Source organism: Peromyscus eremicus, chromosome 5 (genome assembly GCF_949786415.1).
Source record: "Peromyscus eremicus chromosome 5, PerEre_H2_v1, whole genome shotgun sequence".
Classification (NCBI taxonomy): domain Eukaryota; kingdom Metazoa; phylum Chordata; class Mammalia; order Rodentia; family Cricetidae; genus Peromyscus; species Peromyscus eremicus.
The window spans coordinates 46,855,932-46,873,292 of NC_081420.1; the positions used below are offsets into that span (position 1 = coordinate 46,855,932).

The 17,361-nt window shown below is 42.2% G+C and overlaps 1 protein-coding gene across 2 annotated transcripts; it reads right to left on the reverse strand.

The window, feature by feature from the left end:
• Window positions 1-6,449: 6,449 nt before the first annotated feature.
• C5H7orf25 (chromosome 5 C7orf25 homolog) lies at window positions 6,450-12,786 on the reverse strand. Of its 2 annotated transcripts, none has more exons than XM_059262403.1 (2): window positions 12,729-12,786; window positions 6,450-8,368 (listed from the first exon to the last, which is right to left on the reverse strand). In XM_059262403.1, the coding sequence occupies exon 2, from the start codon at window positions 8,125-8,127 to the stop codon at window positions 6,829-6,831; it is 1,299 nt and encodes a 432-aa protein (XP_059118386.1). In that variant the 5' UTR covers window positions 8,128-8,368; window positions 12,729-12,786; the 3' UTR covers window positions 6,450-6,828. The 2 variants fall into 2 exon arrangements, with proteins under 2 accessions (XP_059118386.1, XP_059118385.1); XM_059262402.1 differs by having other exon boundaries at window positions 12,647-12,774.
• Between the last annotated feature and the right edge of the window lie 4,575 nt (window positions 12,787-17,361).

The following is a 17,361-nucleotide window of genomic DNA, read 5'->3' on the forward strand; positions in this document are numbered from 1 at the left end:
TCTTCTTTAATACTGTAACTGTAATTCTTGCTTGATAATTGTTTTGTTATATGTAATTTTACTATGTTAAAGTTAAAACCTTCCTTTTTAAGAAAAGAAAAGGGGAAGTGCTGTGGAATGGTCTGTATGTCAAGTGTGTTGCTGATTGGTCAGTAAATAAATCACTGATTGGCCATTGGCTAGGCAGGAAGTATAGGCGGGACAAGGAAAAGAATTCTGGGAAGTGGAAGGCTGGGAGAGAGACACTGCCAGCCGCCATCAGGACAAGGAAGATGTAAGGTACCAGTAAGCCATGAGCCATGTGGCAAAGTAAAGATTAATAGAAATGGGCTAAATATAAGAGTAAGAGCTAGACAATAACAGGCCTGAGCTAATGGCCAAGCAGTTTAAATAATGTAAGAGTCTGTGTGTTTATTTTATAAGTGGGCTCTGAGACTGGCGGGACTTGGTGGCGGGAGCTGGAGAGAAATTCTCCAGCAACAGTGGCAAGTTTCCTTCTAGGCTTCTCACTGCAAATTCAGCCAATCAACAACATAATCTTACTGGAATCGATGAGGTTTGGGGAACAAGTGTTCTCAAGCTATTCATGTTTATGTCATGTAACTGACAGTATTGCCTGGTTCCAATTTTTATACAAGTTTTATTTACCTAATAATCTCCCATGGTGCTATTAAGATTGGGACTCTGTGGAGAACACAGATGGAACGCGGGTTCCTCAGATTTCTTTTTCTACCTTTCAAAACTGCTACAATCAAATTTCCATGCTGTGTTACCGGACAAAGTATAGAGGATTCCCTTTCACAGAGGCTGCAGGCTTTCTACGGTGCTAGTTTCAAGAACGTCACATCCTTGCACAGCCTCAGGGACTGGGACCTGACTGGGGTCTTGAGGGAATGAACAAAAGGCAACACACAGACACACAGAAAAGCTGGGTTTGAGTGCATTGCGCTCCCTGATAGCGAAACCGCAGCACCTCGGAAGCTCAGTGTGTATATTACACAGAATTGAACAGGCAGGCAGAATTACTGGAGCAAGAAGGGGTTATTACATTTAGAACAAGGAGGCAGTTTATGGTGCACAGCTGGACAAGGGGACAGGTTTAGCTAATCTCAGCAGGGGCAGTCTCTGTTGGGGAGCAGTCTTCAGGCTGTAAACATTGGGAGAGGGGAGCTATGTGGGACATTTTCTGCACACACTATCATCATCCATACTTGCACCCTCGAGGAAGGCGTTCGCCATTTCTCTGTGTCTTTCTGCAGTGGGAGAGCTGAAGCCAGGGTCCTGGCATGGCCGTCTCCATGGCAACCTGCATTCACTGAGGACTCCACACACTCAGAACTTCCTCTGCTCCCTGTGCGGGATCTCAGGGATCAACAAGCCCTACCCTTATTCTAGCTCACGATACAGGCTAATTCCTGCATGGTGGAATTAGCCAATCATTAAGGGTGGATACTCAGCCCGCTTTCTCCAGGGAACAAGGTTCCCAAAGAAGATTTTGTTTTGCTTTGTTTTGCTTTGCTTCTGCTATTTTTATCTGAGCTGTGTATTCTATAGCGTGTTACATTTTCTGTTTTATGCTATGTTGCAAGTTCGAATATCAGACCTATGTTCATATCCTAGAAAATAAATTTGAAAACATTCACAATACAGTGATGCTCGGACAACCAGCCCACTGAAACAGGAGCTAAGCAGTGCCTCCCAAGATCCTTCTTTCCACGGGAGATATTGCAGCCCCAGTTAAGGTGTTCACCATATTACCTTTAAAGTGAGACTTGATATCTAAAACTAAAAACTTACCTGATAAAGCTGACCAGACCAGAACACTTTTGGAGAATATTGCTTACCTACTTAAAAAAAAAAAAAAAAAGATTTCAAGTATTGCTTCTTCTGGTCTTATACTTCTTCCTTGATTCTAATTCATATTTCCTAAGGAATTTGTTTCAATGTGTTCCAAGAATTTTCACCACAAGAAAGACTTCAAAAATACTCCCCAACACACACACACACACACACACACACACACACACACACACACACAAGGTTCCGATGACAAACGTAAGTTAGAGTCTACCACAGTTCACCCTGGAAAACCAATGCGTTCATTAGGCTTATAGGGCACTGAGTGAAGAGTTAGGGGCTCCAGCTTTAGGAGACCTTAAAGCAGCTACCTTGGATGGCCCACACCCAGCAAGGATGATGGCTTCTTCGTTGCTGTGTAAAGAAAGACCCCTCCCCTAACCTCTCCCAGAGACTCCAAGGCTAGATGCAATTAGGGCACGCAGGAATTGCACACAGCTGGAGGGGAGGCTAGATACTCATGTGAGGGTCTCAAGACCCAACTGGCTCCTTCTTCCTATGAGAAGAAATCAACAGTCAACAAGTCCAGCTGTGATGAGAACTCTGGATGGCAGTGGTTTGGCTTGGACAACAGGCCTGTAAAACACAATGCCATTTCTAAACTTACCAAAATAACATACTCACCTATAGTTAATCTTCTCCAAAGCTCTCATGTTCAGGTTCTCTTTCTTCCCGCTCTTCGGTTTGTAGGCTTCTTTGGGAATTCTTTTGACTTACTTTTTCTTATATGGACTACATTATTCTCTTTCCTCACACCTCATTTGGAATTGATTCATCTTGATTTACTGTAGGAGTTACATTTTTTTTTCTTTTTAACTTGGGTGTGTGCGTACAGAAACATGTCATTGTGCAAGGGTACAGGTCATAGGGAAACTCCTAGCGATGAGTTACCACCTCCCACCCTGTGGGGTCAGGGTATCTCTTGCTGTCTCAGCCACTGTGCCATACTCCAGGCTCCAGGCTACCTGGCCTGTGAGCTTCGGTGGTTTTCTGTCTGCCTTTCATCCTTCCGCAGAAGGGTCAGGAATCCAGGAGTGTACTGCAGCATCTGGCTCATGTAGGTTCTTTGATCAAACTCAGGTCAGCAGGCATTCACAACTAGCACTTTTACTGGCTGATCCACCTCCCCAGCCTCAAGTTGTGTTTCTTAAAATTAGATTTTTTTCCCAAACCAGATTTTAAAGTTATCTTTCTAGATCAAGGCGTTTTGTTTTTTTTTTTTAAAAAAAAAAAACATACTTTTATTTTATTTATTGAAGCAGAATAAGGTAGAAAAGGCCAATTATCAAATACTGATCTATTTATTTTTTAGTGATTGACTTAAAGTACTCCTTGTATGGCCCATCTGCCAAGCCTGACTTCACTTGCTACCTGGAACAGAGTGACCTGGAGGACTAGCTGAAATAATGGGCCATTGCCCTTCACAAACTGCTGACTGCCACCCTGCCTTGTAGTTTTAGGGCAGCAGTTCTCAACCTGTGGGTCACAAACCCTTTGAGGGTTAAACAGTTCTTTCAAAGGGGTCAAATATCAGATATCCTGCATATCAGATATTTGCATTACGGTTCATAACAGTAGCAACATTACAGTTATGACATAGCAGCAAATATACTTTTATGGTTGGGGGGGTCACCACAACCTGAGGAACTGTATTAAAAGGTCATAGCATTAGGAAGGTTGAGAACCACTATGTTTGAGTATGAAATGAGAAGACAAGCTGGATCCAGCGTCCAAAGCCTTCCAGGAGCTGTTGTGGTTCCAGTCAACCACTGACATCTACTCACTTCCACTACCCTTGGTGTCAGGGTGCTCATTCCAGAGGGATCCCCGAAACACTACCACTTTTTCTGGTACAAATGTAGGCTGTTTTTTTAACTTCACCCTTCACAATGTTTCAGACATTAGACATTTGCTTCACTTTCTAACATGATTTGACAGTTTTTAGCTGGCATTTAACCGGACATTCCTGTTGTAATTTCCATCATTTTTTACACTGTGAATTGATCTCTTAGTCAACTTGAGTAGGCCTTTGGTGTTTGGAGTATGCTGCAGGAAATAGTTCCAGAGACAGCAGTTTGTTACATTCCAGGACCTAGTGCCTCACTAAAGGACCACATCTACTTTTTGCATTTATTACATTGTTAAAACTCTAATCTCTAGATGCCACAGGTTTTTTGTTGTTTTCCTAAAAGAGATCTGATATGATCTTAAGCCAATCTTGACTACCTTTAAAAAAAACTTCCATTTCAGGCTGGAAAGATGGCTCTTAGGTTAAGAGCACTGATTGCTCTTAACCTAGGTCCTGAGTTCAATTCCCAGCAACCATCTATAATGGGATCTGATGCCTTCTTCTAGCATGCAGGCAAACATGCAGACAGAACACTGTGTACATAATAAATAAATAAATCTTAAGAAACAGAACAAAACAAAAAAAAACAATATATTTAACTATAATATAATTATATATAATATGATATATATAATAAAAAGAATAAATTTAAAAATTTTCCATTTCTTTGGCCTGGTTTTCCTCACTTTTATTCTTTGATCACACTTTTTCACTTACATACTTTATAAAGCTTCACCCCGGAATCATTAAGCATCATTCCTTTTTGACTTCTGACCCCAGATCAAGAATTATTCCCTTACTATGTACTTACAGTGTTTTGGGCATAATTTAATATATTATATATTTATCATTCGCCTCCATTCTAAGCATTCCTCATAATTATCTGCTGTTTCACACCAAACTATTCCATGCTTAGTACTAACTAGCACTAAGTATTTTAACATCTTAAATCAGTGGTTCTCAAACTTCCTAACCCTGAAACCCTTTAATACCGTTCATGTTGTGGTGACCCAACCATAAAATTATTTTCGTTGCTACTCATAGCTGTTATTTTGCTACTGTTATGAATTGTAATGTGAATGCCTCTGTTTACCAATGGTCTTAGGGGATCCCTGTGAAAGAGTCATTCAACCCCCAAAGGGATCGAAGCCCACAGGTTGAGGACCACTGCCTTAAGCAGGCATGCAAAATTGTAAATTTTATTTCTAAAACTAGACAATGCCTCCCCACACTAAACTTGAAACCTAATTCATAGCTTTTCTTGAGGGGAATATGTTTAGTGATCTCTTTCCCCAGAGAATATACCCTATATTTAATTTTGTATTCACTTCAGTGTTCCTAGATCCTGAGACCAAACTTCACCTCAACATTGTTGCTTGAAATTGAGTTTCCCTTCTCGTGATTCAGCAAAGCTGGCCCAGTACAGCAATCAGGCTGCCAAATCAAATTCCAATACTAATCCCTACAGTTAGTAAAGATAGCATGACTCTCAAATTCTCAGTTTTTAGGAAAAATACATACCTACTTTGCTAACTTATTTTATGCAAATGATAAAGTATTGAGTACACTGCAGTTATAAAACTTATTTTCAATTAACAGCAGCCATCATTCACTATCCCCACCACCATTTCTTTGTTTTTTTTCCATCACTATTTCCTGAGTGAGGTAATGCAATTACCACTTGCTATCAGCTAATAGAAAAGGCGGTGTTTTATAAATCAAAATACTTGCAACACAGGGTTGTTTGGACTTAAAAGTAAAATCTGAGTTTTAAAAATTACATTTTTCAACTTCTCCAAATTAATATTTCACCTTAAATGTTCTAGGTTTAGCTTAGTAAGTCTACTGGCTACTTTTCCTTTTTACAGTAGTGTCCTGGCCAGTTTTATGTCAACTTGACACAACCTGAAGTCATCTGAGAGGAGGAAACCTCAATTTAGACAATGCCTCCATAATATTGGGCTGTAGGCAAGTCTGTGGAGCATTTATTGATGGGGGAGGGCCCAGTCCATTGTGGGTGGTGCCATCCCTGTGCTGGTGGTCCTGGGTTCTATATGAAAGCAGGCTGAGCAAGCTAGGGGAACCAAGCCAGAAGCAGCACCCCTCCATGGCCTCTGCATCAGCTCCTGCCTCCAGGTTCCCACCTGATTGAGTTCCTGTCTTGGCTTCCTCAGTCAACTGTGACTCAGGATATGTAAGCCAAATAAACCCTCTTTTCCTCTCCAACTTGCTGCAATAGTAATCCTAGCTAAGACAAGTGGGATGGGATTCAACGGATCAAAGTGAACCTTCATTCTGATGAATTATAAACTCTATAAACATACCCACTAGACTGTGTCTGACACAAAGCAGTTGTTTTAAAAATTAAACATTTTAAAAATATTCTCTATTTCCTGTAAGAATTTTAGTTTTATTTGAATTTTAAATTTTTTTGTTTGTTTGTTTGTTTTTTGAGACAAGGTTTCTCTGTGTAGCTTTGCGCCTTTCCTGGGACTCACTCTGTAGTCCAGGCTGGCCTCGAACTCACAGAGATCCGCCTGGCTCTGCCTCCCAAGTGCTGGGATTAAAGGCGTGGGCCACCACCGTCCGGCTTAATTTAAAAAATTTTTAATAGTATTAGTTTTAAGTTTTTGAGCATTTTCTTTTCACTTAATAACAAGCAGTAACTTTAAGATCTGAAATAACTATTATCTCCCACTTTCAACGGACATAACTGATAAATAAATACAATGAAAGGCAGGCCTCAGAGTTTTCTCCAGATATTTAATGAACTCAAGGATCATGTAGCCACATTCCATGAAATGCAATTTCCTGTAGTGGAGTCTGCAGCCCTGCTGAGGCAAACAAAAGCATTACAAGATCACTAAAAGCCTTAAACAGATGTATTTCTGTTCTTACCTGCTAGAACGTAGTTTGTGATGTAATACAGAGATAAATAAGATTGTCTCTTGAGTGTTCTCTAATTTTCAGACCTTAAATAGACGAAACACAAAAAAACCTCTACTTAAACATATGAGTTCTAAATATTATTTTTACTATAAACTTTTTTCTCTCAATATAGACAGGAAGGCCAGCCTTTGGTATAAATAATGTATTTCCATGACAACACCTAAAGAATACCGCTAGTGTGCACTATCATTGGGGAAATCTTTTGGTAAGGGCACAGCTAACGCCTCTTTACTCTCAGTGAGTGCTCTGGGCTGATGGATGAACACACTGAATTTAACACCCTGGTTGTTGGCAGCTCTGACAAAACCACTATTGGCAGTCATCGTGATGGCTTTCAGGGTATCTCCCGTCCCGAAAATCGTTAATGAACGGCTATTAATCTTTGAACTTGCCACTAGTCTCAAGGCACGCTCAGAAGGCTGGTCTGGTACCACACTGATTCGCTTAATTAGTACAGTGGCCCTCTCTCTCTCTCCTGGTCCCCCTAAGGTATCTAGAATAGACTGAAAATCCTTGACAGCAGATTCACAAGCAAACAACTCCTTGTCCTTCATAAATGCTTCCAGCTGAGGCAAAACCTGCTCTTTCCTCTCTTGCTCGGCTTGTTCTGTGAGTACTTTCTCTTTGAAGATAAAGTGGCAGCCTCCGTAACTCATGGCAGACACATATGTGATTAAAGTCGTGATGTCCAGATTCACTCTTTTGCATACATCAACCTTGATCTCTGTTGGAAATGCAACGTGTGCCAGTACATTTTCTCGGTCCACTCTTGTCACCTGCAGAAGTTCTTGGCCCTCCTCATCGGACTCACTCTCACTCAGCTGTAACTCTTCAGGGTGATTTAACAGAGAGTTGACGGCTACGATGTCTCCTCTTACGGATATGCCCATATCTTTCAGCTTTTCTGCCATGGGGCTAGAGACGCTGTTGTAGAATGCAAACACAATGTGAGGGTTGCTGTACTGCACTGGTTGTTGGTGACTGGCCTGGAGGAAGTCTTCAGCCTGCTCAATGATGCTTTTGTCGCCATACTGGCCCCTGCCCAGCCAGATGTTGTGCAGTGCTTCAGCCTTCCGGCCAATAGCTTTGACCCAAGTATGACCTCCATTTGCTACTACGTCCACCACAAGAGTCTGCTTTTCTCCCAAGGTATCTGTGTAACCAAAAACACGAAGAACACTAACAACTTCTTCCAGGTTCTCTGCCGATTCCACAATGGCTTTCAAGTGTGTTAGATTTGTGCTTTGCAAATGGGATTCTTTAATAGCTACCTTCCCAGCCTCTATTTTCTGTAAGAATTTTAGCTCTGCCTTGAGTTTGCTACACAGCTTTGCACCACCTTCTATGCCACCTTTTCTTGATCTGGAAAGGGATTCTGCTCTCTTGATCAGTTCCTTGGCTATGGCAATTCTTTCAGAGAGCATGGAGTGTGCAGACATGCTGACAGCATTATTCCTTTCATGGAAGACCATAAACAGGGACAATCTCAATGTACTTCTACTGCTAGGGTGATTAAAAAGCCCGATCTAGCAACAGAGTTCAGGAAAGTTGAGACTATGAACTTGGGCTTCCGTGTGAGGGACTTTGGGAGAGCTTGCCTCCCTCCTTTGACAGCAGAAACAAGCAGTATGTTTGAACTCTTCCTCAAGTGTGCTGGATTCTGACACTTGTTTAGACCTTCATTTCTTCAGGCCATGAGATCTGCAGCAAGTCCTATGTCAGGATAAAAAGCAGGAGTTTGGCAATGTGCTCTGTATCTCTATCAATAACTAGTCTTACTATTCAGCTACTGAAAAAAATTTTAAAGGTCCCGAACATCAAGATTAAAAGTTTAAAATAGCTTCCCATACACTCTTTCAATTAGGAAACCCCAACAACCATCCCTGCCAAAAGTGCTTGTCCCCAGGAACCTAGACTCTTCCCACCCCCAACTCAACTCTCCTCACTCCAGCCAACCCCACTCCCCACTGCCTACATCTGGTCTCTTCTCCGGAAAGACATCAGATTGTGCCTTCAACTACAACCACCCCACTATCCAAGGACCCATCCCAACAACTCCTCCCAAGTGTCCTGCCTGCCTCCAGCACCTTTTCCCATATCCCTCTTTCAGGTAGGGAGCCAGCAACTCCTGCCACTAACTGCATCCATCCATTCCCACTGAAAGCCCTTGCCCCTATCCCTAGCTGGGTAGCCGAGATTCACCCACTAACTCAACTCTACCCACCCCACTCACTGATATGCACACCTGGTCCCATTTCTAGGTAGACAGCAGACTCACGTCTCCAACTACACCCATTCCCCACAACCTGATGACCACCTCTCTCTAGGGAGAGGCTTTAGACTGAAACCAGTAACTCCACCAGCACTCACTGCCTGAGGAAAAGTACTGAGTACCTCCCACAGACTCCTGAAGATTGACTGTGAAAATCCTCTATCTGTACAGAAACTAACAGCATGAACAAGACCTACATAAAATCAAGCCAGAAAAAAAAATCCCAGCATTGGGAAGGGGAAGCGGGCACAAAGTTCCACCTCTTACCAAGACACTATTTGCAATTCATTACTGCTGGGGGAGGAAATATTAGTTTTCTTCAATGGAGTGACACTGTGTATATCATCTGAACTCCAGGGCAAGCCTCATGCTCAGGAATAGTAGACCAACACAATACGAACTCCATGTTTTTTGTGTGCTTTGTTTTTTGTTGTTTTGAGACAACATGAATTTGGGTGGGAGGGGAGGGAAGGCATATCTGGGAGGGGAAAGACTATTAAAATATATGAAAAAAATTTATATTAAACAAAACAAAAAAACTTTTCAACACTGAAAAAAGATATTGAATAGATACCAGAAGTTGGAAAGACCACGCAAGTGTTGTTGGATTAATATTGTAAAAATGGCTATTCTACCAAAGGCAAACTACTATATTCAACACACTCCCCATCAGATTTCCAAAACAATTCTTTACACAATTTGAAAAACAATATTAAATTTCATATGGAACTACAAAAAAATAAATTAATAAATAAAACCCAGAATAGCAAAATCAATCCTGAACAGCAAAAGAATGGCTGGAGGTATCACCTCAAATGTCAAGCCATACTACAGAGTTATAACAATGACAACAGCAGAGTGCTAGCATCCAAACAAACTCATTGATCAAGGGAAAATAAATCGAGGACCCATATATGAAGTCCCACTCCTAAAGCCACGTGACTTTTGACAAAGACGTCAACAATACACACTGGAGAAAATAAAGCATCTTCAACAGACAGTGCTGGTCCAACTGGACAGCTAAAGTGGAAGAGTGAAACTTGATCCTCATCTCTCACCTTACACAAAACTCAACTGCAAATGGGTCAAGGACCTCAACCTAAGATCTGATATCCTAACTCTCTCTGATAGAGGAGAGAGTATAGAACATACTAGACTCATTGACATAGGAAAGGACTTTCTAAACAGGACCTTTAAGGCACAGACATTAAGAACAATAATTAATAAAGGAAACCTGAAACTAAAACATTTCTATTCCGCAAAAGATGCCATTACCTGAGTAAAGAGGCAGCCTAAAAATGGGGGAGAAATGCCATCTATACACCTGACAGAGGGTTAGTGTCTAGAATATATAAAGAACTGAAAACATACCCATGGAGGTCAGGACATTACTAAAGGACCATAGGGAGGGGCTTTTTAAGGGAGGAGAGATAGAATACACTGGTGTTAAGGGTTAAATGGAAAAATGGTACAGGAATGGTTAAACTAGGGTGAGAGTGGAGTGTAGGGTAGAGGGAAATAATAACACTAATGATCTTTCAAAAAAGACACATGGAAATCTACTACGTTGACATTCTCACACACACACACACACACACACACACACACACACACACACATACACCAAGAGTAAAAATGTAGTTACCTTACAACAGAGTGTCATGTGTCCCTATGAGACCTAAGGCTAACAAATAAAAAGCCCAGTGTCAGAAATGGTTACTTCTTTTGGAGCTGCTGGCCAGTGAGTTCCCATAGACCTCCAGACATTACAGGGTATTGCCAATGTTCTTGATCATCATACAGAACTTGATAGTATGACCTTATTGCTGAAAACACCACCATCTGGGTCAAAGAACATGGAGAAATCAGGCTGGTAAAGACCTGGAAGTTTCATTCCCACTGGCTAGTTTTCATTCTTCTGCAAGGTATTATGCAGGCTAACAGAAAAGTTATCTTCAATAATATCCAGCTATGAATCCTTGGAATTACAATTATGACTGGCCTGGCAAGACAGGCCCATCAGTATAATAGCAGCACAAATATCAAGGGAGTAACCAACCACTTTATGGTTGAATTTAAATCCTACCCCACAGGATAAAACCCATACCTGGCATCATTATTAGGCTGAGAACCTATGCTAGGCAGGTCACAGGCCCTAGAGGAAAACTTACTACTATTACGTTGCTAAATAGACAGTAAAAAACTAACTCCTAGCTGGGCAGTGGTGGAGTACTCCTTCAATCCCAGCACTTAAGAGGCAGAGGCAAATGTGCCTCTCCAAGTTCGAAGCCAGCCTGGTCTACAAAATGAGTTCCAAGATGGCCAGGGCTACACAGAGAAACCCTGTCTCAAAAAAACAATAATAATAATTAATAATAATAACAAACTAACTCCTAACGACTTATCATTACACTTATAGATGAATGCACCGCTCAACCCTCATCTGAGAAGCTTCTGAGAAGTTTCTATTTATAATAGGTGGTAATTAACACCGTGATTCACAACTGGTCAAGGTGCAGGGAATATAAGACTGCATGACTCTCAGCCCTAAAGGGAACATATGTAACATCCTCTCTCCCAAGGCCCAGAGACAGAAGTCGTGGATGATAACAAGAAAACCTCTTCTGGACACAGCAGGGCAGCTGTCTATATGAACTCACACTGGTTGTGTCAGCATGCACAAAACTTGTGCAAGCACAAGCCAGACTAAATACCGAGCGTGAAGAGGGGAGTTGGGCCCAGAATCCCTCCACTACCAGGCAACTACTGGCAATTTTTAGCTGCTGGGAGAGGGAAAGAGAGTTTGTCTAAGAGTATTGCCCCTAGTATGCTACCCACTCTCCAGTGAAAGATCACACATCCAAGACTACTGAAGGAGGGGCAGCGGTAGATGGATAGGGAAGGTGGGGTAGATCTGGTAATAGCTGGGGGAGCTAGGGTGAATGTGAACAAAACACATGACATGAAATTCTCAAAAGACTAACTGATTTTTTAAATGTAAAAACAATTGTTTAACATAAAGAAGATACAAACTGTCCAAAGCAAGGGTCTCTCCTAAACAGAGTCTATCACCTTTTACTCCTTCAGTACGTGATCTGTTTCCCTGGCTTTGATTTTTTTTTAAGACAGTATTTCTATATGTAGCCCTGGCTGTCTTGGAACTTGCTTTATAGACCAGACTGGCCTTGAACTCGGAGATCTGCCTGCCTCTGCTTCCCAAGTACTGGGATTAAAAGTGTGCACCATCACGCCCGGATAGATGTCTTTTAAGGAGCTGCCTCTTGATTTCCACAGGGTACAGATGCCAAGGAATCAAGACTGCATGATTTCTGCATGTGATGTCAACTTAGCATGTTTTTAAAAGAACAAAGGGGACAACCAATTTGCTTCCCGTTCCCATTCTGAAGGAAAAGCTGGAAGAGGGACTCAAAAGAGCACAGCAGGGTGGCCAGGCTGGCTGTTGAACTATAAGCAGGTGGGAAGGCCAGAGGTGAGGTGCTTCTGGGTGGGTACGGTTCCCCACCCGGTACATCTACCTGCACAGCTGAGCCTGGCCCAACAGGTCCGGATCAAACAGGCTCCTGCTGGCCCACTGCTTAGAGGCCAGAATAGGGAAGAGGCAGAACTGACCCTTCCTGCCGGGACACCCGGCCCGGCCCCTCCCTCTCTTCCCACCTCCCTCTCTTCCCCACTCACTCCCTCAGACCCCAGATCCTCACCAGCAGCGCCACAGACCCCACGCGCACATGGCGAGGGCACACAGAGGCAGTATGCAGGGACAGCTCACCAGCCAGCCCTCACCTTGCTCTGCTGAGACACTCCGCCTGCTGAGTCCCGCCTCCGGCATTACGTGGTTCCGGCCGGGTGAGCTTGAGCTCGAGTGCAGGCGGCAGCGCAGCGGCCATATTTGTTGAGGGCACCAGTGTGCCTGAAAGCTGAGCTGCCAGAGAGCAGAGGCGGGTCTAGGGCTGGGTCTCACTCTCACTGAGTCCTGGATGGTAAAACTTATTTGGGTCTCAGGTTTGGCTATTTTTAACAAAATAAAAACCGGAGAGCCAGCAGAGGCTCCAAACGCCGCTCGGAAGCACTTTCTGTTGCACCATCCTGGCCTTTCACAGAAGCCTTTAAATGTGCTGTCCAGCCAAACAGAGCAGAGAACTGCGTGGCTTCTGACGGGCTGGGAATATTTAGCCAAGTGGAGTGTCCAACATTACCCGGAAAAGAAACTGAGAAAGAAAAACTAATTTTAAATATTAGGCTTAAGTTGTCTTTTTTTTTTTTTTTTTTTTTCTTTTTTTCTGGTATCTGCTCCTTGTCCCAAGCGGTAATTGGAGGATAGAAGTTAACTGCAAATCACACTACCCAAATCATCTGAAGACAGGAGCAATGTCCCATTTGGTGCTTACGGTAGGTGGCCAGCGCTATTCCAAATACATTACGCACTGATTTATTTAGTGATAAACTGACGGTAGATACATGAATTTTGCAGCGGAGTCACAAACAAGTTATTTAAACCTGGGTTTACATGCCTCCGCCGACACAGCCTAAAACACCTGCCAGGGCTTATCAAGCACAAACTCCAGAAGGGCTTTGGAACCGAACTTCAGGTGTCTAGACGGGGACAGAATTAGAAACAGATTCCTTAAAAGCCTTTGTTAAGAACATACCAGAGTCCTCTCTTCCATCCGGCACAGCTGGTCCATTCCTCATCCTTCCCCAGAAATAAGTTTATGATGATGAAGGTGGACAAGGGTGCCAGATTGAAGACCAACAAAAGACTGGCCCCATTATTGTGAAGTTTTTCTTACTAAAACTGTGCTACTAGCCTGCTTGCTCCTAGAGTGCTCCCATCTTTCATTACCCATCCTCCTCCACCTTTCCCCTGGAAACAGTAAATAAAAAAATACATAAAACTCCAAAGAAATCTGACAGTCACAGTACACAAGGAAGTAGGTAGGTACCAGACTCATTTACAAGCTTCCAAACATTCTTCCGTTTGGAATTTAGAGGGCAGAGACAGCGCAACAAAGTGGTTTTAAGAAGTACCTTACACATGGAACCTTCAAATGATCAGTTACTTTGGCCCTCAAATAAGAAGTTTCTTCACTTAAGAGACGGCATAGCATAGGAAACATCTCTTCAAACTTTAAACAATTGACTAGAACGTATAGTAAGATTGAAAAACAGCAAAAAGCAAGTCAGATATCCAATTAACAGAAAATTTAGGTCCTTAATCAAGAAAATTAAATAGAAAAATTTAAATATACTAAAAAATTTACAGAAAAGAGAATTTAATGTTCACAGTAAAGAACCTGCTTGGGTGTTCAGTGCAATGGACATTAAGAAACAGCAAAGGTGATTGCTTTGGCAGCACATAAACTACACCCAGTGAGCCAGAGATTAGCACGGCCCCCAAGAGAAGGACCAAGTCATCCATATTTAAACAAACAAACAACTCACCAAAGGGTCAATAAAACCACTGTGAGATTCCAGAATACTGAAAATTCCAAAGGCCACAGAGAGGAAAGTATTTCTTCACAGACAACAACTGTTACTAATAAAAGGGCCATTGGACAGGTTGCCAGGGAATTAAAATTCTAATCCAAGGAAAGTACTAAGCCCTCCCACTGACTATCAGTTTACTCTCTGTACAGTGGGCAGAGGTTAGGGCCGGGAAAGCTTGCAAACACTGGCAGGAAAGTCAGTGAGGTTAATACCAAGAGCCAGCAATTTCTGTCTATGATAATTACTGAAATTACAAAAACTCATCAAAGTGCTCGGTGCTCTACTAGAAAGCACAGTTCTCCTCATTCTTCCCTTTCCAATTCCCTTCTATCCCCTCAACATACGTAAATTTTAATAACATCCATGTTTCTCTTCTAGTAACTTTGTAAACTTATAGTAAGGGATGAGAGACAAAAATCTTTCAGATACGGACTGAACCAAATGTTGGGAGAAGCTATGAACACTGGGAACATTATAATACGTAAGATTAAAAGAAACTAAAATCCACAAGCCTAGTGATTTGAGAGTTTAAGAATGTTTAGAAATCTGATGGGTCCCTACATTAAACAATTGAGTTTCTGAAATAACTGACAAAAAGGAACCAGCTTAGTTTCAAGGCCAATGAAAGAAACTATTTTGTTCAGTTTTGTGGAGAATGGAGTTGTAGGCAGCTCTGCATTGAACGGAGACAGAAGAAAACTAGCCCTGCATCTAACCTGCATGTCACCTCTCACCTCTGTTCTGCAGGATGGCCTTTACTTTTCTTTTTCTCTGATTTATAGATGTTGACATTCTTCTGGGTTTCTTCTGTATAGCTCTGCCTGTCCTGGAACTCTGTAGACCAGGCTGGCCTCGAGCCGTCTCTGCCTCCAGAGTGCTGTGATTAAAGGAGCAAGCCACCATCACTCAGCATCCTGCTTTAATTTAGACATCAGAGGTCTAACTAAATTGAATAGAAGCTAACAGAAATGCCAGTCTTTTCACCTACAATACCATCTGAGTGGGTGAGACAGTTGATTGGCCTGATCTGTTTGGGAGGCATCCAGGCAGTGGGACCGGGTCCTGTGCTCATTGCATGAGTCGGCTGTTTGAAACCTGGGGCCTATGCAGGGTCGCTTGGCTCGGCCTGGGAGGAGGGGACTGGACCTACCTGGACTGAGTCTACCAGGTTGATCTCAGTCTGCGGGGAAGGCTTTGCCCTGGAGGAGATGGGAATGGGGGGCGGGCTGGGGGGAAGGTAAGGGGGGCGGGAGGGGGGAGAACAAGGGAATCCGTGGCTGATATGTAGAACTGAATTGTATTGCAAAATAAAAATTAAAAAAAAAAAAGAAAACAAAACTCTGTAAGTCAATGGTTCTCAGCCTTCCTAATTATTTCCATTGCTATTTTGTAATTATAATTTTGCTGTTATGAATTATAATGTAAACGTTTTCTGAATGTCTTAGGCGACCCCTGAAAAGGTCCTTCAACCCCCCCCCCAAAGGGTGGCAGCCCCCGGTTAAGAACCACTGCTCTTTACAAACTCAGCCAGTAAATAAGTTGACTTTAAAAAACCCTTTTTAATGTTATGCTTATTATTGTGCTAGATTCAAATACACTAAGGCCTATCTAGAGATATGGTGCTCTCAAGACACAACTTTCATTATTTTTAATTTGTGTTTTGTCTGCATGTATCTGTGCACATGTGTGTACCTGGTGCCCATAAGGGGATTTCAGCTCCTCTGGAATTGGAGCTATGGATGGTTGTGAGCCACCATGTAGGTATTGGGAACTGAACCCAAATTCTTTTCAAAAGCAACAAGTACTCTTAACTGATGAGCATCTCTCCAGCTCCTTTAGACATATCTTAAAAGAGAAGGGCAGGGCAGAGGATAAGTCTCACCAGCTAAACTGCCTGCAGTGAAGTGTGAGAACTGGAATATGGATACAAGGTACCCACAGGAATGTGTGGCAAGCATGGCAGCCTTTCAGTCCCAGCATTCAGAAGGCAGAGATGGGATTTCCAGAGTAAACTAGCTATACTAACTAGTCATCAGGCAAACTCTGGGTCTCAATACTCTGGGTGGAATAACTCAGGAAGGCACCCAACACCAATTTCCACATCACTGGTACCCACACAAACACACATGCCCATATACACACCACACACGTGCAATAAATACATGAATAATTCCAGGTCAAGGTGCCACCTTCCCATCTCTTAAAATGTTACTGCCTCCCATTAACAACATATGGATGTATAGTGACAATAGGTAGCAAAACAGCACACATTCTCAAAAAATATCCTAAGCTACGTTTTTCTAAAATTTAATGTTGGTCAAAATCTCTTCAATTACATTTAATTCACTGAACTGCCTACCTCTTCATATTGATGACATTCATAAACAGTCTGTTCTGTAAGAGTGTCTTTTACCCTATGATGCCTGAGGGAGGAAACAGAATTAGAAGTATACACCGTGCTTCCACAAGGAAAATGGGCTTAAACGCCTAACTGCTTGCTTTACTGCTACTTACAGTGAAGGCTCTTCTCACACTACTGACCTTAGTATTTTATTACCAGTATTTACATTCACCCTTAGGAAAGGTCCTTCCACAATCTAGGGAATCCTTTTAAATGTCTACCTACATGAGAAGGAGAAAAAAACAGGCTCTCACACACCATGGTTTATTCACTCACTTATCTCCGAGAGGAGACCAATGCTGCTGTAGTACAACTTCAGAATACTCCAGGACATCACTGATCCATACCCAAAAAGTGTATATCACAATTCAGTCTGTCTCATGAATTTATCAAAGTATACAGATTCACTCAGTCCTAAAAGCCATGATGTATATATATTAGAACCCAGAGCTATCTTTTATGGAAACATAGGCATGTTTGGTAGTAAAAGGGGCAGTGAAATCTAATAATGAAAATATATGAAAATTA